This window comes from Colossoma macropomum, unplaced genomic scaffold (genome assembly GCF_904425465.1).
Source record: "Colossoma macropomum unplaced genomic scaffold, Colossoma_macropomum, whole genome shotgun sequence".
In the NCBI taxonomy this organism is placed as follows: Eukaryota; Metazoa; Chordata; class Actinopteri; order Characiformes; family Serrasalmidae; genus Colossoma; species Colossoma macropomum.
In genome coordinates this window covers 14,983,186-15,007,379 of record NW_023494806.1, presented here as the reverse complement: position 1 = coordinate 15,007,379, position 24,194 = coordinate 14,983,186, and the positions used below count along the sequence as shown (strand labels likewise).

The 24,194-nt window shown below is 40.5% G+C and overlaps 1 protein-coding gene across 1 annotated transcript; it reads left to right on the top strand.

The window, feature by feature from the left end:
* The first annotated feature begins 1,237 nt into the window (after nt 1-1,237).
* Nucleotides 1,238-23,589, top strand: camsap1b (calmodulin regulated spectrin-associated protein 1b). The gene is given in 19 exon segments (XM_036598842.1): nt 1,238-1,404; nt 4,833-5,095; nt 10,442-10,603; nt 12,228-12,308; nt 12,669-12,701; nt 14,106-14,247; nt 14,644-14,783; nt 14,900-14,996; nt 16,015-16,150; nt 16,917-17,008; nt 17,192-17,264; nt 17,381-19,578; nt 19,581-19,639; nt 19,729-19,865; nt 20,611-20,825; nt 21,054-21,156; nt 21,291-21,400; nt 22,113-22,231; nt 22,404-23,589. Coding segments are annotated over 19 exon segments (4,614 nt in total). The 5' UTR covers nt 1,238-1,247; the 3' UTR covers nt 22,701-23,589.
* Nucleotides 23,590-24,194: the final 605 nt, after the last annotated feature.

Here is a 24,194-nt window from a genome sequence, read left to right as displayed (position 1 = left end):
ACTGGACTTTAAAAGATTCATTATTGTGCCAAAACGGCATCACCCACTGTTAAGGAGCCAAAAATCCGCTTTAATTTGAATCGTGGTCGTCGGTTACATTTTGAATGTCAGCCTCTGGAGGCGCGGTTGTTAGGTTTGTTCACTCCGTGTGTTTCTGCTGCTGCTATAGCGCTGCTGGGAGGAGACGGTCACCCGCTACGTCTCCGCTGCTGTCGGTTCGGACCAGCGGGTCTCTATGAGTTCCCCTGGCGTGCTTTTTCCGATGGTTTCACTCTTAACTGACGGATTTCTCAAGTTGGATTGCTGATATAGCATAAAGTATAAGGTATGCAGATACACTGCTCTGCTAGCGAAGATAATTGAGCTCTTTTCGGCACACTGTTAGTGCTGTTATTGTCTGTTTAGCTTTAGCGTGCTCACGGTAAGATAAACTAGCCTGCAAAACGCTAGTAGTTTACTGGGTTTAGCGAGCAGGCTAACGTTATTCATTCTAAGGACTGGCAGTATTTCCCCTGTCTATCTTATATAGTTAGTTATCTAGGTTAGCTACGTTAGCTAACACTCCCTTTATTCACCTGGCAACGTCCAGTGGTCGTTTATTCTCAGTGCGCATAGTCTTGCATATAAGGTTAAATTTTCTGCGAAAATTGGGCAATATACAAGCTAGCATTGTCAATTTAAGGTTAAATAACGTTAACTTCTTTTTATCCAGCCATGCTAGCTGTTTAGCCAAAAAATATATATATAATTTCATACAGAGTCTTGAGTTCTAGTCTAAAGCTATTAGCTTACTAGACACCTGGCTGGCCAGTTAGCCTGCGCGACATGATTAGCTTAACTAGCGTTAAGCTAACGTTCATCGCAAATAGCTAGCTAGCTAGTTACTAGTCCACTTGCGGGTGTTCACTGGAATTTCATCTTTTAAAATACAGTTTATCCGTAAATCAGTATACCTTTGTGAAATTCGTATCATTTGGTTTGTTCAAAGTAGCTTGATAGATAGGATAGCTAGGTTAGCTAGCTAGCTAACCTAGCTGGCTAGTATATTTGCATATCGCTGTGGTAGCTCTACCGACACCAGTAACGTTAGCTAGTTTCCATAAAGAAACGCTTCTTTATCTACGTGGATACGTTATTCTATATAGGTTAAAGAATAAGGACAGAAGTCAAGTTCTTGTGAGACAGTACAAAAAGGGCAGTGTGCTAACGTTTCGGACAATCGTTTTGTTGTAGGCAGTGGCCTCAGGATGGACGTGGACTTGGGTGCTGGAGGGGACAGCACCCGGAGAAAGATGGAAACGACAGGCGAGGCGTTGGAGATTACACCGCTGGAGATGTACGATTCAGCGAGGGCAAAAATCGCGGCCAACCTACGATGGCTATTTGCTAAAGCTTACGGAATCGGTAAGCTATTTTCTGTCATCTCAGTTAGCGCACGGCCTTGATTCCTATCCAAGCTGGGTGGTTAAGACATGACACGACTGGCAGCCAAGACAGCTTGAGTTTGCTAGTCAGCCACAGAAGTAGATTGTGTTTTAGAATCCATATAAAATGCATGAGATCCGCCTCATCTTTACTTGTTGCTGAGTTAAGTTTCTGTAACTGCTTATTTTCTCTGCCATCATATCTTCATTGCATAATAACATAGCTATCTCAGAGCACAGTCAGTCTACCATATTTGGTCACCATAACAGATGGAAAGGCCTTTCTTCAAGTAAGCTTTGCCCTTCTTTATACTAAAATGTTGTAGGCATTCCTTTTGGTCACATGGTTTTGACATATTATTTTTCGAAATTGGTCCTAAGCCATCAGTGGGTAAACTTCAATCAGTGGAAGTTGATCTGGGTCACTGCAGGCAAAGTTCAGGATGTGAGTGCAGCAGTAGCTTCTGTCCACTGATGCAGGACCTGGCAGTTAGGATCAACAGCATTCGTTCCATTTGCAAAGCTAGCATGATGAAAATTTAGCATGTGAAGTGGAAGTACAGTCTCCCAGTAGCTCACTAGCTGCATTTCAGAAGTAGTACCTCTGACCACAGTGCATTTTGTGATTTTTATTGTGATTCTTAAGCCTTTGGAATAGTCATGGCTTGAGGCTGAGAGGCCATTTCCTCTATCAGTAATTATGGTGTTTGACTTTTGCAAGTAGCCAAGATTGTATATACAAGCAGAGGAGGAGGAGGGGCAGTTTTGTCCATAATGAATTAATTTAAGCATTCCTGACTTTCCAAACCCTGTTATTCCTGATTCCTCATGTTAGCCTCACAGTGCATGAGTCAAACTAACAACTCATTAAGAACTTGGAAGTAGTCTTATATATTCCACTAAATAAATAATATTGTTATCACCTCATTTCACAAGTTTGCTGTTGCTTTTGAAGTGATCGTTGCTAATCCGATGTTGTCTGTATGGAAAATCAGATTATGTTGTTTACTACAATTTGTAGATCCAAACTCTTAAAAAGTCTGTTGACCCTTCTGTTGCCCTTTTGTAAAATAACACGGCAGCGTGACTGCTCTCTCTGCGCTAACTCACTAACTCTGGACTACAGCATTAACCAGCAGCACTGTTGCACAGAGTATATTTTTAGTTCTTTTCCTGGCACTGGACAACACAGGTCTGTTGCACACAGGCAGAGCAAAGCTTGGGCAAATGTCACTGCAGGCATTAAACATTGATTTCTTGCTATTTTCATCACTGGTGGAAGTTTGAGTAGGGTAAACCCTTTTCCAAAGTCAGTAGTGTTTCGTGGTCTGTGGACACATTAAACGATAGGTTTGTGTTTAGCATGTGCATGTGAGTCCCACTGCAACACTGTGTTCAAGTCTTCGCCATGGAAAGTGGATCCTGTGGCTAGTGTATTCAAGCATGTTATGATTACAGCTAGCCCCCATACTGTACAGTGGAGGGGAGCTCTCTTATCACTGGCTAGGAAATCTTTAGTCTCTGAGACAGATGACCTAATTCCACTCAAGACGTGGTTGCTCTGCTTATCAATAATTAATTTGTGTTGAAGTTGTGATGGCCGTGTCAGCTGTATTTGTTATGATCGTGTGGTAATTACGTAAATGTGGGGTTTTTGTCTTAGGTATGGGGAAATAAGCATGTTTTCTGGTTTCAGGACACAGTTTATGGTTTTGAGATCAGGACTCTACACAATATTTGATGTTTTTTGTGAAGATGTCTTCATGCTGCAGAGTTCTAATTGTATATTACACAGAAAGGTGTAGTCATGGCACATGAAAATCGCAAACGCTAGAACTTATAAGAGGAAAAAAATTAGTAACTGAAGCAGGGATGTGTCTAGCTGAAGCCTTTCTCCCCTTTGCGCTGAGAGCATGCACCAAGATGCCTGGTTTAGGTTGTTAACAATATTTCAGCAAAAGGTGGCAAATTAGAGACCCTCTGAAGAGACCCAGGGGGCATATCTGTGGTGCAGTTTAGATTTTTTGATTTTCCAATACTATAGTTACAACACAGTATCGTATTGCTTTCCCAAAAGTTGTGTCCTCTTATTTTTTTAGTTTTGTGTCCTTTCACAAAAGTATCTCGCTCTTTGTTCCAAACAAAAAGAAAGCTTTTTTTTTCTTTAATGCTGCAAGCCATAACTGTGCAATTTAAAGCATTAGGCTAACATGGATTCTCCATGATGGCCAGGTTGTGCTGTTATTCATACATGACCCTAATCTTTTTGAGCATGTAAAATGGTAATTGGCATCCATGCAGATGATGAGTTTGCTATCTTACTATGCTAGTCTATCCTTCCTTTTAAGGGTCTTTAAAATCCTGGCCAAGTATACTGGACTATTTGGCTGCTGGGGAATGGTTGAAAGCTTGCTGATGCAGCTGAAATCTTTTAGAATATTTTTAATGTTTGAGAGAGTCTGATGTTAAAGCTGTTTCACACACTGTATTTCTTGGCTGTCTGACAAGTGGAGGATGGCTGAAAAGTTGCTCATGAAGCTGGGGCATTTTGTTTTTCCACATTGACAAGACTGACCACTGGCCTTAGACAAGTTACATGGGGAAAAGTGGGTGCAGTCAATTTTTAATCACTTCATGCTAACAATTTTTTTTTGTCATTGCACAATAAAATAGTAGCTATGCTATTTGTCATTAATGCCTTGTTTAGGTTCTTATATACCAGCTTGTAGTATGTCCCATGTATATGTCAGACAATCAGGCAGGGCGCAAAGCACAATTTCTTACATGGTGCGCCAGAGAGGTCAGGTGTGTGTACATGCATGCATGAGGGATAATTGGTACCATCTGACATGCAGCAGAATGGTACCCTTGGATAAGGCTAGTTATTATTCGTGCTCCTGGGAGGAGGAAGATGGTGCCATGCCATACAAAGTGAAGTGCAGTTTTGGCTTTATTTCAGTTAAATATTTGAACAGTGTGTTTGCAGCCAGACCCCAGTTGCCACAGCTCTTCAGTGTCAACGTGGGATCTCTAAAACTGTGAAGCATGGTGGCGCAGCTTTGTTTTCACACCCTCACTCGGTTTGGTAACACTTACAGATCAGCAATCCCCCAGCCAATCAGGAAAACAATCAGTCTCAGTGATTCATTGAATCACATAGTGCTGTACACTTTGGCTTTCAATCTGTCCTCACCTGGAACTACCTGTTATTTATGGGTCCCCATTTCCACCATGTGATCTCTATTGACTTAATTTACCTTGGAGCCTAAATGCTGCTCTACTTAGACAATTGGATGCTGGTTTAGTGGGACAATAATCAGCATCTTAACTGCTTTTATGCTTCTTTGACATCAGATAACCTTTTGAACTGCCACTGTTTCTAATCTTTCCCCTGTTTTCCCCTCTCAGATCACATCCCTGAGGACCTGAGGGACCCTTTCTACACCGACCAGTACGAGCAGGAGCACATCAAACCCCCCGTGATCCGACTGTTGCTGTCCTGTGAGCTCTATTGTCGTGTATGTGGCCTCATCCTCAAAGGAGACCAGGTGGCCTCCCTTCAGTCCCATCAGTCGGTCATTCAGGCCCTGTCCCGCAAAGGCATCTATGTTATGGAGGGTGATGACACGCCTGTCACAGAGGCGGACCTCACTTGTCAGCCTATCAAAATGGTGAATATGGAGAGAGTTGCGAATGCTTTTGCATGGATTTTTTGCATGAATTTGTTGTGTTGTGTTGTGAAACCACTGAACCTTGTGAGTGAGATGTAGCATGTTTTGCACTGCTAGTTAGAAGACTTGATGCTAAGTGACAGCAGAATAACACTGATAAGCAGGAAATATGGAGGTATACTGTCAGGATATATGCTGTGGTGTGAGGAACTCTTCCTGTTCTAGATGCCTTATCTGCACACTGACAAGGCAGACAAAAGAAAACTACTGTTAAGTGTGTGTGTATATCTCTGAATCTCTTTAGCCCAGTAGTGCCTATCCACCACCATCTACCTTTGTGCAAAACCTCAAAGCAAGAGCTTCTACTAAAACTAGAGAACAAGTGGATGGCGTTGATTGCCATCTGTGTTTCAGCCTGCAGTAATCTTCTGCTTTAGTGAAAGGAAATTGAAAGTGTTTGTGAGTCAGCACTGTCCACCCACTTGTGGTTTTATCCCTTTACATGCAAATGGCTCTCATTTAGCCCACACCCTGTACAATGCTTTGTGGAGTGTAATGCACATGAACCTGTTTGACAAAACCTAATTGTTCCAAGGTGTGTGTGTGACTGAGTGATATTTGCTTTGTATGAACACCAGGGGCACAAGTAGCACCAGCACAATTATCACAAAGCAGTCAAGGTCAGTTTGCCTACAGCATAACTCGCTCAGCTTTCTTTAGGTCGCTTTAGGAGAACACCCAGCCCCATAAGGCTTGTGAGCTATCGCTAATAGTGGCGTGGTGGCGGGCAAGCAAGAGCAGCTTTCCAGAAAAAGAAAATTACCACAAGTCTGCGCAAGTGAGTAAATATTGCCTGAGAAGCTGCTATTAACTTACAGACTCAGAACCCTCTTATGCTAACCGTACACTAGAAGACTTTTGAAAGATTAAAATCTGACACCCTCTATCAACAATGTCACAGTTTTTAGTCACAGACTATGATTTTGCAAAGACTGGGGATCTTGCAGGGTCACTATTTGCAAGACTGCAACTAGATTTTTTGACATTATTTCCCATCATGCACCTGGAGGAAATTTATAAGCAGAGAAACCCTTTTGCTTCTCCACTCTGTAGTGGTACAAATGGGAAGACATGCTGGGCATGCAAAGATCTGGGGCTCAGCCCAGTTCACTGTAGAGCTGAATATTCTGGCTATGTTGTGAACTAAAACTAAGTGTACAAGAAAGCCGAAAAAAGAAACGAATGAGGGGGGAAAAAAAAACAAAAAACATTTATGCATCTTCAATAATGCCATTCTTAAAGTCCTCTACACATTTCCTTACGTCATTGTTACAGGCTCAGCGAACTTAAAATGTTAAAACAGCCAGTTTGCATTTTTAGGTTAATATGATTATTGTTTTAAAATGGAGCACATTTGCCTTTTTACAGAGATTTCAGGCACTCACGCATGCATTTTCTGCTTTGCACTCGTTTAGTGTAAGGTCGACATTAGTCGTGATTAACAGCAGCTTTCTTCAGTAACCTATCTCCAATAGGGGTGCATCGATATTGTCACAGGTATCGGCTATTGGCCCGGTACTGTGCTCCTGTACTCATAGTCATACAAATTATTGTTGAACGACACAGATGAGGACCAAACCTACAACTGCACAGAAGTGCTTTTCCAATGTGAAACAAAACCCACTCTTCTTCACTGCAGTGCTGCTTGCTCCAAGGTAGTGTTAAATAAAATAGCATAGCTAGCTAATGCTTCATTTAAAATCAGCTAGATTTTGATGTTTTAACTGTCAAGGTACATTGCACGCATTTACACTAACAACTACTTAATTCTAAGTAGATAACTCAGTATGGTATTGGGCACCCTATTGGCGAGTACAAAAAATACATACCCGTATTCAACCTGAGAAGAATGATGTTGATGCATCCCTAATTTCCAGTAAGCTTGTTTCAGCTGAAGAACATAAACATGCTTGTGTTTCTTGTCAAAAACTGTGGCTTTAGTTTGGTAAAGTCACACTTACAGCACATAGATATCTTCTTGTTAAAATAGTTGAATGGCGTAAGCTTACTGTGTTAATTTAGGTGCTGTTACTGTAGTCTACTGTTATAAAGGTGATATATATGAAATTCTCTTTTGGTCTTTAACCACATTGATGGAACCACATCAGTCAGTTAAGCCAAAGTTCATGATATGGTGGGAAAGATGTTCCTTGTGAGGAAGGCTGCTGCAACCATGACCCTAGTAAAAATAGCACTGCTATAGAATGTTTTGAAGCCACACAGTAAATCAGGGTTGAGATAGGACATGGAGAACAATATATAGAGAATGCAGAATCCTTTGTGCATTTTTGACAGGGGTTCCACTGATTTTTCAGAAATTCTGCATAGCTAGATTAAGATGTAAACAAAGCTATCTGGAGTAGTTTAATGTGAAATGTGCCATTCTAGAGAAACTTTGCGAGTCAGAATTGTTCATAGTGGTGGTGATCGGAACCAGACTTTCAAACTGTTTTGTATTTCTAAAAGCTGCCTCAAAGTTACCTGTAAATTTATTGCACGAAATGGTTACAAATATGTGGAGTGATGCCTAGGTCGTTGTTTTATGTGAGTTTTGAGAAAAGCTTTTGGCCTATTTCTTTTTCTTTCACTTTTGATGGAGAGTTATATGTATGGTGTTAAAAGTAAAGTAGTGACAAATTGTCATTTTCATCAACAGTACACATAAAAACTCAGACAGGTGTAAGTGGAATGGTCACTATGGGCAAGCACTGTTTCATACCAGAACTCTGAATGAATCTGTTCACATCTCAACAATTGAATTATGCAGAAAAAAAGAAAAAATAGTGTAATTCTAATTTAAAGCCATGGAGGTTACATTTTCTGACAATTAAATTGTCCAACTTGATGGCTGTCGTGATAGATGAAGTCTGACTACTATAGTTATACTATAGTTAGTCAGCTCAAGCCTAATCCTCCTGTTACTTTTTTGAGACATGGGGTGACTATACCCTGAAACATTACTGTAGCCATAGATCACTTTAGGCTAAAGAGGTGCTTAAGTGTCACCATGTGGGGACCAGCATTTTGCCTTCTTTGACATCATAGCAGATACTTGACTTGTAAAGCCAGAACTAACCAGATGTTATACAGTGTATACATATATTTGCCAGTCAAGTAGTGATTGTGAGGTACTGAGAGTTTTTTGATACGCCAATATAATTGTAATCTAACAGTGTGACACCTGTGCTGTGTCAGGATAGTTTAACACCCTCCTGTCACTGTGCTAACTCTGGATTGTTTGTTCCCCACTGGAGTGATTTTAAGACCTATTGATCAGCTATTGACTTTAAGCCAGCCAGTTGAAGTTGTTTCACAGCGTAATGCAGTTATGTAACTGCTCATCAATTCCATTTGATTCTGTTTCCTGTTTTTGTTCTCATCCTAACTGCTGGCTTGTTTATTACTGTGATAACATTTTTGGGACCGTTTCTGAACGTTATTGACAATGTAGTGTGTATTCAGCTTTATTTGTGATAGACATGCACAATAATATTGGAATAATATTTGTATTGGTAGATGTGTGATTCTGCGGAAAGTAAATGTATTTACCGGGAAAAAGATATTTCTCTGCAATGCTAATCCAGGTAGATGTAATCCCTATTGCTACATTTTATAAATGTTTGTCTATCAGCATTGGTATCAATGTCTGCAAATATGTATGTAAAAAGTACTGGATATCACCATAAGTCTACAATTCCCATATTAGTGCCTCCCTAATTTTGACTCTCAGTTGTTATGTTCACAGTTTTCCCTTATATAGGTGGAGATCTCCTAGCTTGGTAAGGGCCCAGAGGGCTCCCTGGGTAGTCAAACCTGCTGTGATTTTACTCTGTTACCCTGGCAACCAGCCATCTCCATAGCAGTGCTCCTCTGTCAGCTGATTTGTCAAGATGTCTCGCTCATTGTCAGGATCAAGAGCTAATCTCCCAGAAATGCAGCATTTAAGTAAGCCCATACAGTTGTCTGGAGTGGAGGCCCAATCCAACTGGATTGCGCTGACATGTTTGTGCAACCTAGAGAGAAGAAGCCAGTGCATGACTGGGCAAGGGGTTTCCATGGTAACAGGAGGGGCTTTGTGGTGGAGCTGATGCCTGCAGACAGTCTGGCTCTGGGAGTGAGGCAGTGATCAGCTGGGGCTCCTACACACACCCTCAGAGAAAGAAAGGTTAAAGGACTGGTCTCCAGTGTGTGTGTGTAGGTTTTTGGAACAAAAACTGAAGACTGTTCATGTACTAGTGTTCTGATTTTGCAATAAATAAGTAAAAATGTGTATAAAATAAACCTAGTAGAATTTTTTTCAGTACTCTACAGCATGTGCAACAAAATCCAGCGCTCTCAACAACAGAGACTGGTTGATTGTTCATGGCAATGAATCCCATTATTTTTTTTTAGTTATTCGTTGTACTTTGCCTCTGGTGTGATTGATTGGTTTATTTATTTGTGGGTGTTTTTCTTTTCTTTTTTTTTCTTTTTTTCTTTTTAAACTATGGCTAAAGAAGCTGCTACAGGACCTGCTTTTTAGCTTCTGTTGCACTGCTGTATTCTGCATATTGAGCAGTTTACCAATGGTCTCAAACCTGTGGTGGAGAAGCAATTGGGCATTGTGTCTCCTTTTGATGCAGTGTTTTTGTTGCTTCTTATTTTTACTACCAGTAAATTTATTTGTAATGTCTTAGATTTTGGTTCTTTTTTCCTTCAAAATCTTTGGCCATTTTTCTCTTTTGGACAAAAACTGAAAGTGACCATTTTTAGCAAGAATTTTTTTAATGGCTGAAATTTTAGTGCAGCTCTTATTTTAAGAATAAACATTCTGGAATAAAGTAAATGCTTCTAAAATCTGATCTCAAGTTCACCTTTTGAGTGTCATGGCCATTTGTTGGTATTTTGTTTGTCATTGTTAATGAGAGTCTGACCTTAATTGGGCCAAATAGGATTACATCCGCGGAGAACAGAATGTTTGGTGTTAATTTGGGTTATTTTGTGGCCCAGTTACTATGCTCAACTTACAAGAACAGCATTGAGGTTTTTTTTTCGGGGCTGCTCTCGTTGGATCTGTATTGTATTTAAATATCAGAGCATACCATCCATAGAACCTGAATTATTTCAGAATTCAGTTGTGAACTCTGAGGTCATATGCATTTCATGGCTTGCCTGAGAGCTGTTTTGTTTTTGTTTGTTATGGAATATGAGCTCAGCGTGTGTGAGAGCAGATGCTCCACATCAGTGTGAGAAGTTGCACTATTCCATTGAATCTGATAAATCCTGTTTTTCTGAACTATCTTGTAGAGCTCCCACATGCCCATGATTGATGCCCTGATGATGGCCTACACAGTGGAGATGATCAGCATTGAGAAGGTGGTGACTTGTGTCAAACGCTTCTCCACATTTAGTGCCTCAAAGGAGCTCCCCTTCGATCTGGAGGATGCCATGATCTTCTGGATTAACAAGGTGAGTGCCTGAGTATTTGTCTGCACACATGAAGGTTACAGTCTAAATCTGTGTCTCTTTGCAAATTACTTTAAGTCTTGCAATGCAGTGAATGGGATTTACTATGATTTAAGTACATATGTAATATTTCAGTTTGTTAAATTATGTTGAGAATTGAGTGGTTATTGCTGTGCTTTGTGAATAAACGCGTTTTGGATGTGCACAGATAAAGATTGAAATTTGTTAGACAAACCTGGGGAGAGTTTTAGTGTTTTAAGAATTTTCCCACAGGGAAGCTTGTTCAGATAAACCAGAGGTTAAGTGTTCATTTCTAATATTAAACAAATATGCCCTAGCTTACTTGTGTTAAGTAACTATGTGGAAGGGATTAAATTAGTTTTACATGAGAAGGTGGGGTAATATTATGTAAACTTTTATTACAGAATGTCTGTAATGTTTATGACTGATTCACACGGGATAAGAAACCTTTGTCAATTACTAGGATAGTGGTGTGTACTTGTTTCATGCGTTCTTGACACCTGAAAAGTTCACTATGCAGTACTTCTGTCTGTATGCAAGCAGATTATGTCTAAACATAATTTAATTGGAATTGTTTGCCCTAACCATTTATCGGTCCCTGGTTCAAATTGGAAGGGACACTTTGGACCATTAAGTTATCATTAGGTGCTAATGAAAAGCAAACACAGAGAGGGCGAGAGAAAGAGAAAATTGGCAGAATGAAAATTGAGAGAGATGGATGGAATGGGAGTGATTATCTGAGCCTACACATATCTGAACTCATATCGTGTTTAAAGTAAGATGATATTAAACCCAGTACGGCAAACATTCACCATTGTTAGCTTGGTGCTTATATAACACTACAAAACTGCATGGCTAGCAGAAATTAGCATTATTGCAGTGGTGATAATGTCTCATATAAACAGGCAAAAAAAAAATGCAATTAAAAGAAAAAATTATCCAAATCGTTTTGTGATTCACATTTTCTCACACAGCTAACCTTAACTAACAGTAGATAGTGAAGTAATGGCAACTTACGACTAAGATTTTGCTTGTTATATTTTAATCTCATTTTTGTTCAGTGCTGCACAAAGTGGATGTTGTCATCAGAGCACTATTAACATTGGTTAACCGATTTGCATATTGTGATATAGATTCATACTCCTGTATTGATCTACCACATGCACTCCTGGAGTAGAGTTGAAGCAGAGGGGGCACTGCAGAGGCTGAACTGACCACAGTAATGATTATTTTGACAGCTGAAAATTAAGAGTTATTTCTATGGCTTGTTAAATAGTAGGTAAAAGCTGGAATCACATGCAAGAACATGTCTATAAAAGGTATTTACATGGTGGGTTTGAACGGGACTAAAAAAAACTAGTAATAATTACATCACTCTACCTCCCCATGTAAAACTAATCCCATGTAAAGTACTTCAGTCTGGGGTTATTTCTCCACTTCATATGTGTATAGAATCGCCTAGGTCAATAAAGGATTGGTCTCTCTCCCCCTACTGGATCTTTTTTTGAACCAAGGCCAGAGAAAGCTGCCAGTATAAACAGATTGTGTGGAGCCTGGAAAAGGTAATCCATGCATGGCCTTCTGATAATATCTCTGTGGTCTCCAGGTGAACCTGAAAATGAGAGAGATCACAGAAAAGGAACACAAAGTAAAGCAGCATCTGCTGGATTCACCCAGCCACCAGAAGGTATCATTATTTTAAGCTTTTAATTTTCTTGCCAATTTTTCTTTTTTCTTTCTTTTTTTTTGTAAGTTTAGAGGAGGTACAGTGCTGGAATATGTGAACAGCAATATCAGAGTTTTGATAGCCTTTTGTCTCACTGGACTGTGTTGGCATACAGCCTAAAATCTCTTCACTGTATCACAGAGAATAGATTGCATATGAAAGTTCTCCAGTACCACCAGTCCCTTTCCCTCTGTCTCTCTCTCTTTCTCTTTGGAGCCTGCTAGCGGTGTCAGTTCTGTTTCTTCTCTGACCGTACATTCCTGTCTGCTCCCCCTCCCGTCTCTCTCCCTTTAACCTCCTCCTCCCTTGCTACTTGGATAGTCTCCCTCAAAGTGGTATTGGAAGCTAGTACCTGTAAGTTGGCTGCCAGTGCAATCGTCTCCACCGCTGCACGCATTAGTATGTGTTGATGTGTGCGCACATACCTCACCATCCAGGCCACGCTTCTTTTGGCTTTGCAGTGAATTACAGTGGGGAAACTCTAATGCCCAATGGCTCGCGTTGTCCAATAATCTCCGAACAATCTCCCTTTCACTCCCCTAAGCCCACGCAGTATGAGCTAACACATTCCACTGTGTGTGTATATGTGTGTGTGAAGGTGATGTGTGAGAAACTGTGTGTTTGTTTGAACCCCCATTGTGGCGTCCCAGCTTTAGCCCTTTTCTTTATTTCTGTGCTGAAGTGTACATGGTAGCCTTCTCTTCTGTCTCCATTGCTTTACAGTCTGTCTGTTTTTCATAACGCACTCACTCCTCTCACTTTGCTGCATCTGTCCCTCCAGCCTGATCTCATGCTTGTGCTGGCCAGTTGCATGCTGGAGCTTGTGAAGTACCCACATGTGGTATGATGCTCCTCCATCCTCCATCTCCATTCTGTACTAATTCCAAACTCATTTCCTCCTCTGTATTGTAGCTCTTGCTCTGTGGTGTATTTAGCTAGGCTTAGCTTGTGTGTGTTTTAGAAAGCTGTTTTAGCAAGCTCAGGGATGACCGTTCCTGATCGTGCCTGACTACATTGCCATTGATTTTAATTGCCTTCTAAAATTGCTGAAATGCTAATTGACTGAAGTAAAGCATCTCCTCTCAATGGAACGGACAGCCTTGATTAATTTTTTCATTTAGTGAAGACACTATGCTGTATATTCAATGCTCTTGTCTTGTCAGTTGCTCTGGGTGTCATTCAATAAACTTTTCTTTGTCTTTAAAAAAAAAAAAAATACAAGAAATTTGTCCATGTACTGTATTGTTTTATTAGCTCTGCTTTTGGCTTGGCTTGGCTTGACACACACATATATAGGGATGTCCCAAATGTATATATTTTTTTCTTTTGTAGTATTTTTTAATTTATAATATAATTTACTTACAACAGATTCTTATAAGCTAAATGCTTTAGATGGTCATATTAAAGCTATGATCATAAAATTTCATTGTTTTAATGGGATGTCCCAAATATATATATATATATATATATATATATATATATATATATATATATATATATATATATATATATATATAATTTTCCTTCATAGTATTTTTTAATTTATAATATAATTTACTTACAACAGATTCTTATAAGCTAGATGCTTTAGATGGTCATGTTAAAGCTATGAACATAAAATTCCTTTCACTTATGAAAAAATGTATTTGAAAGAGGCATGTACATTTCTAGGTGTATCTAGAATGTCAAACCTGGATTGTGTTAGCTGAAATTCATTAGTCAAGCTGCTTGGACCATTGTATCCTCTCACGTGTTCAGGTGCGCTACCGGCGGGAGCACGCCTCAGGTCGCCAGCTACCCCACTTCCCCCTTCTGGAAGATCTGATGAGGGATGTGTGCGATGGTGCCGCTCTGCTGACAGTGGTCCACTACTACTGCCCTGATTTGATGAAGCTTGATGGTAGGCATTTATTTATTCAGCTGTGTGTTGCAGAGCTGTCTTCCCTGGTTCCCTTTGTGCTGCCCTGTTATCCAGGCTTTGGTATTTGTGCTTAGTATATGATCAGTAAAAAAATTAAAGATCTAAAAATGGAAAATGGATGCCATGTCATTTTTTGTTTACTGTAGCATTTTCTGCTTTCTCATACCATTGGTTATTGTTTTCCCCTTAGTGCTTTTCCCTAGAAGATCTTCTGTGCAGCTTTTGTAGCTGTTGAGAATTTTTGGTTCCAAATAGTTTAAACTTTAAGCAAATATTGACTTCAAGTGCTGGCTTGTATGTATTTCATAAATGTCACTAACCAAGGATGTCATTAGAGAACTTGTTTGCTAACCTTATCTTTCCTGTCACGTGTAGATATTTGCTTGAAGGAGGTCACCTCAATAGCGGACAGCCTGTATAATATACAGCTATTGAAAGAGTTTGCCAACGAGTACCTCAACAAAGGTTTCTATTTAACACTAGAAGACATGCTGTATGCACCTCTTGTGCTCAAGGTAAGAAATGGAATACGTATCTCCTTCCTCCTTTGTCAAATATGTCTTTGTTTTTGCGTAGGCCCATGTGAAACGCTCATCCTCTAATATTTTATGCCTCCAAATTCTTTCCTCAGCACAATGTGATGGTATTCATTGCTGAACTTTTTTGGTGGTTTGAGATTGTGAAACCCGAGTTTGTCCAACCAAGAGATGTCCAGGAATTCAAGGATGGTGAGATTTTGTTTTGTTTTTTAATTCTATTTTTTTAAATTAAATTGTATTATTATTATTATTATTATTATTATTATTATTATTATTGATACTGATACTTTTCAGATGTCTTCTAAATTTGGTGATTTTTCTTTTTTAAGGAAAAAGTATTTTTTTGTGGAATCTAGGGATTTGCATGATTGAATTTTTCAAAACAAAAATAAAGTATTCTACTAGAAAAAATTGGATATTAATGAAAAGTATTTGTGGTGTGGCTTGCTAGTAGGGGCTTGCTTCATTTTGAGGTGGGGATGCATTGCAGAAGAGTTTTTGTTTTATCTTGGTCACTTTGACCACATGATGTATACAGCATGCTAAAATGATCACATCAGAATCCTGCATCTGTGCTTTTCATGTATTATTATTATTATTATTATTATTTTAATTTATGTGAAACAAATTGTCAAGCTAAGCGTTGGAACTAAGTAATTACCATTTCTGCACACCACGAGCATTTCAGAGTGATGGTTGCATAACAGTTTGTGATTGGTTGTTTTGAAAGCCAAATGGTCCCTTACTTTTAAAGTAAGTTCTTCCAAAACAGTCTGGCTTATGAGCCTGTATCTCAGCATAGTCTTACCCATTTCAGGGGAATTGGAATTTCGAGATGTAATTCCTCACTAATAAAGTATTTTTTACTTTGTGTTCAGTAGAAAAAATTCTGTTTTGTTCTCCTGTGTGTCCACTTTTTTTCTTGATTGATTGATTGATAGGGTATATTTGTTGCTAAATTCAGGCATTGTCCTCATCGAATTGACAGCTTCCCACAGTGCCGACTAGTGGTTATATTAATCATCTAGTCTATGCAACCCCTAAACGACACACCCTTAAGTTTTTCTGATATCTAATTATATCCTGTTATACCCATAAAGCTGCCACTTAGTTGGTGCTTGCGTAGTGTGCATCACACTATCTTAATATATGTATTTCAGAATCATTATTTATACATCTAATGATTTAACAAATGTCTCCCTCACAGCAAGAGCAATGACTCAGTCCAAGAGTTCCCGGCCCTCTGTGCCCATCTCTAATGCTACCAAACGGAGCTTCCTGGTTTCGCCTGGCATTGCTGATCATGCTCACCCTGTCCCAAACAGTCCAGAAGTGTGTAACAGGTACTTCCTGCACCCTGAGGAATCTGATCATTTGTAAGTCTTAAAGGCCCTCTTTTCCTTCATGCAAAAGCTTTCATCTGAACATCTTTTATAGTGTATCAGAGTTGATGTTTTTTGTGTGCTTGGCAGACAGTTTTGCCTTTTTTTCTTCCTTAGCCTTTTTTCCTATATCGGCAGGTCTGCAAGCTTTCTGAAAAAAAGATTATGTACAATGTTTAAACAATGGTCTGTTGTATTTAGACCTTTTGTGTCAAAATGTGACCTGAATTATAAGATTGTGATGATTATGAGGTGTGTTAATGAGGTCTAGAGAAATATTTAATAACTAGTATTTAAGGTCATGTAGCTTTTCTCAGTTTTTTAACTTTTTGGGTTTGATAAAGCCTGGGAAGGTTTTACTGGGTCAGTCCGACAGCACCATGCCTGCAGGGAGTTTACTTCCCTGTATGACTTAATAGGGAACAGTTGTGTTGTTCCTTTTGGAGCTTGGAAAAAACATTTGCATAAAATTAATTGAATGATCCTGATTTCTTGGTCTAGACTGTAGGTTTTTGGTGGAATTACAGGTTGAGATGTTTACATTTAACAAATTACTTTAATTAGGGCAGTCATTCCTAACACTGCTTGTCTATATTTCTCCAGCCACATGGAAAATGCATAGTGTCAGTTAAGATTAGATTTTGGACTCCAGTAGACTTGGATATCATTTGCCCTGATTTTTGTGATATAGAAGCTTGCCAACAGTGCCCTCTGCTTTCTGTTTCAGTAACAAGGGGAGTTCCAGCTTTAGTCCTTCACATCCACTCCTACCTCTGAGACAGAGGCAGCAGAAAGCTCAGCAAGGAGAGGATGCTTCAGGTAAGACTCTATACAATAAACATGGCCACTTAGCAAAAACACAAGCTATTCATACTTAAATGCTTTTGTAAAACTATTTTAGCTTTTCCATGTTTCAGTGGCAGACTAACAGCAAATAAGCTGTGGCCTGTATACCAGAAGAGCTACACTGGTTGATCACATTGTCTTGTGCTTTCTTAACAGCCTGTCGAAATCGTTCAAATTCACTCACACAAGAAAGTCGGGGGTCTGTGGCTTGGTCAGACAAAAGACAGAGGTACAAGAAAAAGTGTATTCTGTATTCTTGTGGTTTTACATTGAATTATGTGTATGAGTGCTCATTGTTAATTATTTGATCCACATTTGACCTGTTTCAATTGTAATTCTAACCAGGCCATTGTCCCAGCTGAATCGCTACGTTCTCCACTGTGCCACGGATAGCGATGCAGACTTGGCCTCGGGCGACAGTGCTAGTCTGACATGCTCCATCAGTGAGGACAGCCTAGCCTCCACTGTCACACCCAAGCATCAGAGCCATCCAAGCCAGGTTGGTCCTCGGCGGGTCAACGGTCACGGGCTGTTAGGAAATGTTAACATGGATGAAGAAGACGTGATGGTAACAGTTATCAGGGCAGAGTCATCAAAGAATGACAGTACTTTGGCAAACTGTGGCGACCCAGAGCGCCACTCCGCCACCCCTGGTGCTAAAACAAGCACCCGGGGAAGACAAGAGGAAGCCAGTGCAGATTCCCGTACTGCCAGTTTCTATCTGGAGCCACTGATGCCTGCTGTCCTGAAACCAGCAAAAGAAAAGTCCATATGCCTGAACAAGGAAGAAGAGTCTGGGGAATCAAGACAGCGTGGGACAGGACGGAGAGTTGGTGGAGGAGATGGACCCAGTTCCTCAGCTAGGCGAAGACCTCCGCACAGCCTTAACCGAACCTTCAATGCTAGCTCCAGCTCTGAGCTTGAAATAACTTCTGAGCCCAAATCCAATGACTCTGTGCCTCCACCTCCTGGGCAGACTCATGCCTTCAGACCCATGGTCACCAGCAGCGTTGAGCCCCCTGCTGAACAGTCTTCAGGGTTTTACCTGCATTCCTCTGTGCCTGAGGACAAGAGGCCTGTCCAGGCCTGGGGCATTCTGCCTGACTCTGATACAGACACTGTGGAGACAATTGAAGAGCAGGATGCAGAACTAACCAAAGAGCTGCATCCACAAAAGAAGCAGCTGTATGAAGAGGATGTGGAATCGGCAAAGCTGCGAGAGGACATGAACGTGAAGGAGCATGAGGACAAGGATGAAGGAAGCAGGTGCTCTAGCCCTGGTCTCAGTGTTCAGTCACAGGTGAGCAGTGTGGCAAGTGGCAGTGTGCGAATGACCAGTTTTGCGGAACGGAAAATGCAGAAGTTTGGCAGTAATCAAGACATCCGCTCCAGCACCAGCAGCTCACAAAGGACCACACCGGATGGCTCAGAGAGCTGCACTATTCCCCTCACCTCCTGGAGGATGAAGAGGGACCAGAGTCCCACACAGCAGGGCAAGGACAATGCAAACATGCTGGCTTCAGAACTTGTGCAGCTGCACATGCAGCTTGAAGAAAAACGCCGCGCCATCGAGACACAGAAGAAGAAGATGGAGGTCTTGTGTGCTAGGCAAAGGCTCAAACTTGGGAAAGCTGCCTTTCTTCACATAGTTAAAAAAGGGAAGAGTGACACGCTCCCTCAGCCCCTGAAACCAGATCACTTGAAAGATAACCAGAAGCTTAATGGGGAAAAAGAGAAGTCCTCAAAAGATGACTCAAGTCTTGATGCAATGAGGGATGGAGAGAAAGGCCCTGAAGAGCCAGAGAAGGCATCCCTTGAATGGGATAGTGCAGCTGCCATGCCCCCTAGTGCCTTAGATGTAGATGAGGAAATAGACCTCAATGAGTGTAACCGCTCCATAGAAATGCTCAATGATGCTATCAGCAGCATTCAGCAGCAGATGATGCAGCTATCACTCCAGCAGGACCTCCTCATGAAGCAGAACATCCAGTCCCCACCAGGTGCTGCCCCACCGCCTAATGGTGACCAAGGAATTGTATCTGAACCAAAGGTCCGAGCTGCTATCCATTTTGTGGAGCCAAGCGGCAGCCCTGTAGTCCGGAAGCCCCCAAAGCTTAGCTCAGCACGCTCCCGCTCCAAACCGTCTGAGCTGAAGTTGTCCAAGGAGCACAGCAAAGGGCAGAAAGTATCTACCCCTACTCCTGTTGACAGTCCTACCGCTAGAGCCAGTCCAGGGGGCAGGACCCCCAGAGTGGACTATGAGACAGTCACCCAGGATGAGGGGACCCTGAAGAACACTGCCTTCCATCTTCATGATGAGGCCAACTTGCGTACTGTCTCACGGGAGCCAAGTTCTGTGGCCCTGGGAATGACGTTTAATGAAGATGTGTCTGATACAGTAAGGGACCCTGATGCAACCTTTGACAATGGTCCTCAGTTTGAGAATGCCTTGTCTGAGGACAGCACAAAGAGCAAGGCTAATCTAATCGAAGTGGACTTGTCAGACTTGGCAGTCCAGTCAGATGATGGAAGTTCCAACACATTAACGTCACCACAGAAGCAGCAGATGGGGAAAAGAAAACCGGCATGGGCTTCTTCTTCAAGGTACAGGCTTGTGTTCCATTCCACCCTAGATAAAATTCAGTGATGCTGAAAATGTTTCAAGTGTTCTTTTGAATATTTTTGGGCTACAGGATGAACAGAAGGCTGAGGATGAAATGGCCAAAAAGCGGGCAGCATTTCTTCTGAAACAACAGAAGAAGGCAGAGGAGGCTCGGCTCCGCAAGCAGCAGCTAGAGGTGGAGAGCGAGCTTAAGAGGGATGAAGCCAGGTACTGCCAACATCTGTCTCATTCTTCACGAGTAATGGAAGTTAATGAATAAACCAAGTAATTTTGGACTGTTTTTGTTGGCCTTTTCAGCATGAAATTTTAATACAATGCAAATGGTAACTAGAGTTTTAAATTTATGTAAAAAAAAATTTAAATAAAAAAAAATAATAATAAAAAAGACAAAAAAAAGTTGGAGAAGTTTTTTTACACAGGAGCAACAATACATGATGACTTGATCAAATCGGAAGGTGATAAAATAGCTCTGAGTGATGGACCGAAATCCATGGCTGAAACCTTTTTTTTTTTCTTTTCAAAAACTTGCTATGGTTTGCATTGGCTTGCTCCCAGGGACTTTCCTTTTTGCCTCTGTTGTTTTTCTGTTCTGCATAATGTGAGATGTCATGTTTTCAACTGCTGTCAAACCTGCAATAGAGAAGTGGGCATTATACCCTCTCTTGGTAGTTGAACAGTGCATGAACAGTGATTACAAATCGCTTTAGTAATGTAGACACAGTGAAATAGTTCCACACAGCTTGTTTTGCTGCTTACTGGTGCATTACCATAAAAATAAATTTAATAACTAACAACTTTTTAAGGTTTAGGTTCTTGTTTAAGGTGTTGGAGTTAAATCCAGCAGATTATCATAGAAGGATGGCTTCTCATGTGCAAAATGCTTCTTTTAATGACTTCTTAGACATGTTAAGAATTTATGGCACAATTGTTAAGGAAGACCTAATTTTTCCAGGCGGAAAGCTGAAGAGGATCGGATGAGAAAAGAAGAAGAGAAAGCGAGACGAGAGTTAATAAAGCAAGAATACTTGCGAAGGAAACAGCAAGAGATGTTTGAGGAACAGGAACAGCCCAAGCCTAAACCCAAACCTAAGCCCAAGAAACAAAGACCGAAGTCTGTGTTGAAGGAAGAGCATTCCACTGACACACTCCCAAAATGTTCCCCTGCCAGTAAGCACCCTTGCTGTTGTTTTTTGTCATCAGGAGGCATTTAAAACAAATAAGAAGAATTCTAGTAAGAGATCCTTAACTAACCCCCAAATACATCATTTGATTGATATAGTTTTGCTATACTCTGTTAATGCCATATCTGATGTAATTGGGGGGGCTCTTTATTAATTATTGCACATTTATTGGTAAGTCTTATGTCTAATTCTTAAAATTATCTCCCCTTCTCAGATGAGAACCTTGTCAGCGCCCAGTCCGGCTCTAATCTCTCACTGGCCTCTGTGGCCACCACTGAGGCAGACAGTGTTAACTCAGGGGGTGCAGGATCTCAGCGGTAAGCTATGCACATGTGTGGCTGTGCCTGTGTAGTTTTAATTAATGTCCAAAATCAATCCACTAATCCAGATGGTGACCTCTAAATGTAGCTGAACACTATTGCTCTTATTGGCGTGTTCTTTCCATGAACAGGGGGGAATCGGTAGAGTCATTTTCTGGTTTCAGTCGGACTACAGAGCGGGACTGGGACAACGGCTCGACTGCGTCTTCCATTACATCGACATCTATGGCAGAATATACTGGTACGCAATCTCCCCTTTTATTTGTAGAACAATTTGAGCGTTTTTCTGGACAGACAGTAGCTAGGTTTCCATTCATGTATTTGCCAGCTTATTTTGATATATATCAAATAAAAAGGAATTAATGGAGATGCCAAAATGTGCGTAAAAACAACAAAATTCAGACAGAAGTTGTGTGCTCACTTGAGGTAGTGAGATCTTTTGAGAATATAGAGAAATGTGATCAATTAAAATGGAAACATATATTTGCTGAATAAATAATGTGAAAAAATATGAATAGAGTAGTCATGATATATTGCCCAGTACCATTGGACTGACTAATAAACTTATTAATGAACATTTCCTGAGCTGTTTCCATGTCCATGCTTGCTGGTGTGTTCTGTCTCTGCGCTCTTACGATATAAAATACAGCCATATAGTTACACAATACAGCAATGACAAGCTGCTCAACATTAAAGATTTCTCTGTAAACCCACTCCACATTTCTCAGAAGTGTTTTTTCTGTTGAACAGAGATTAAAGGTTTTTGCGATATTTCTGTTATTCAGCTGGATGGAAAGCTTGCTGTTATCCACTTTAACATTTCATATGCTGAAAGATATTCTTAAAATATGTCCCCTTTATTTCTGGCAGTGTACTAAGGATTTTTAAATTTATTTCATTTTACTCACATTTTTTCATTTTATTTATTAATTTTCCCCCCTTCTCCCCTGCAGGGCCTAAACTTTTCAAGGAGCCAAGTGCAAAGTCTAATAAGCCGATAATCCACAATGCCATCTCTCACTGCTGCTTGGCAGGGAAAGTAAACGAACCACAGAAGAACTCCATCCTTGAGGTTTGTTACCTTCCTAAAAGCTTTTGCCTAAAAACAGTCAGTAAGCTTCACATCACATCACAGAAATTTATGCATAGAAAGGGCTTTTTAGTATGGTCCTCCAGTGCAGCATTTTTGTGATCAAGTAGGCTGACTCTTTTGAGAAATAATTAGCTTTCACATTTGTTTGCAGGAACTTGAGAAGTGTGAATCGAACCACTTGATGATTCTCTTCCGCGATGGAGGCTGCCAGTTCCGGGCGCTTTACTCATACTTCCCAGACACAGAGGAAATCCACAAGCTCACTGGCACAGGGCCTAAGAGCATCACCAAGAAGATGATCGACAAACTGTACAAGTACAGCTCTGACCGCAAGCAGTTCACCGTCATACCTGCCAAGACTGTATCTGTCAGTGTGGATGCCCTGACGATCCACAATCACCTTTGGCAGGCCAAGAGGTCCGCAGTGCCAAAGAAGAGTGGAAAGTGAAGTCTAACACATCTTGTGGGAGCTGTAGTCAAGAGGTGCTCATATGTGCTTACTGTAATTACAGAAAGACCACAAAGGTGTCCACAATCAACTTCTTTCCGCTTGTGCTGTAATGAAATGAGAGTGGCTGCGTGTAAGTGAATGTTTGGACTGACGGCCAACATGCTCTTAATTTTGGTCTATTCGGGGTTTGTCCTCTATCTACAGCCTGTGGCATTTTTTATTGATTGAGTTCTTGTTACTTGAAATCTTTTTCAGTTTGGCAAGCTCACTTGCAGCAGAGCTTTCGTCTCTGATCAGCAGAGGTGTCATCTCTTTGCTGTAAAACAGACTGAGAGACTGCTGCATCTAAACAAGGTCTGCTGCATCTGAAGATCATAACCCAAAAATTCATGTAGAAAAGTATTTGCCGATTTGCCTCTGGATTTTTTTTTTTTTTTCGTCCCCAAAAAACATGCTGCTCTGAACTGTCTCCTCTGTGTCACTGGGACAATCCCAGTCATACGTATTGTTGGCCTTCACGCATCGTGGTACTATCGTCTATTTATTCAGCGCTTTAAAAGCAAATCATCTGTAGCACTGGTGTATAGACCTGCGATGGACCTTTTAAATAGGGAATGGAATAGGCTTTGGTACATGTCTCGGATGCTCTCTTGTTTTGCTACTATTCTAATGGTAGAGGTAGTGATTTCTCCACTGGACAGCCGTGTCCTGTAAAATGGTGCACTCATGATCATGTTTTAGTGCTTTTATCATGCAATGTAACCATGAGTGATGTCGGCTCTGGAGCTTTGTCTCTCATGCAAAAGAGCAGCATGCTCTGTTCTGAAGAGTGTCGCTGTAAACGGTTTGAATGACAGTATTTAATATATTCATAATCGGTTACTTCCTTTGCAGTTGCTGTCTAATTATTTACCCGTGTTTAAAACATTCCTTTGAGACAGGAAGAAAAAACAAAACGTGTCAACACTGCCACATCCTTGTTTTAAATGTTCGAAGAAAAAAAACACTCACTGAAGCCTTGAGTTTGGTGTCAAGAACAAAATAGTGTTGCACATGCACTTTAATTCTCATACACTTAGCTAGAGAAGGAAGCGCTAGATTATTGTGCTTATAAAGTGATGATGGTATAAAGAGGTTAAACTGCATATTACACTTCCAAAAAAACTTTAAACAAACACTAAGATTTAACACTGATGAGCAAACTATTGGCCCCTAAAAGGCTCTTAAACTACTGTTTTCCAAAAAGCAGACAATAGATTTCGTTCTAATAAGTTGTTGCATTTGTTTACTTTCTAAGAGCAGTTTTGTACATATGTCTGTTTATATATATACATATAAACTAAAAGATTGTACTGACGTTGGTCACAGTTCTTTTAAAAACACTGTACTTTTCATGCTTGGTCATTTTACTTTCTTCACCATACCATTATTTATTTTAAACAAAGGCACTGAAAATTTAATAAATAATTAAATAAACTCATTTTCATCATT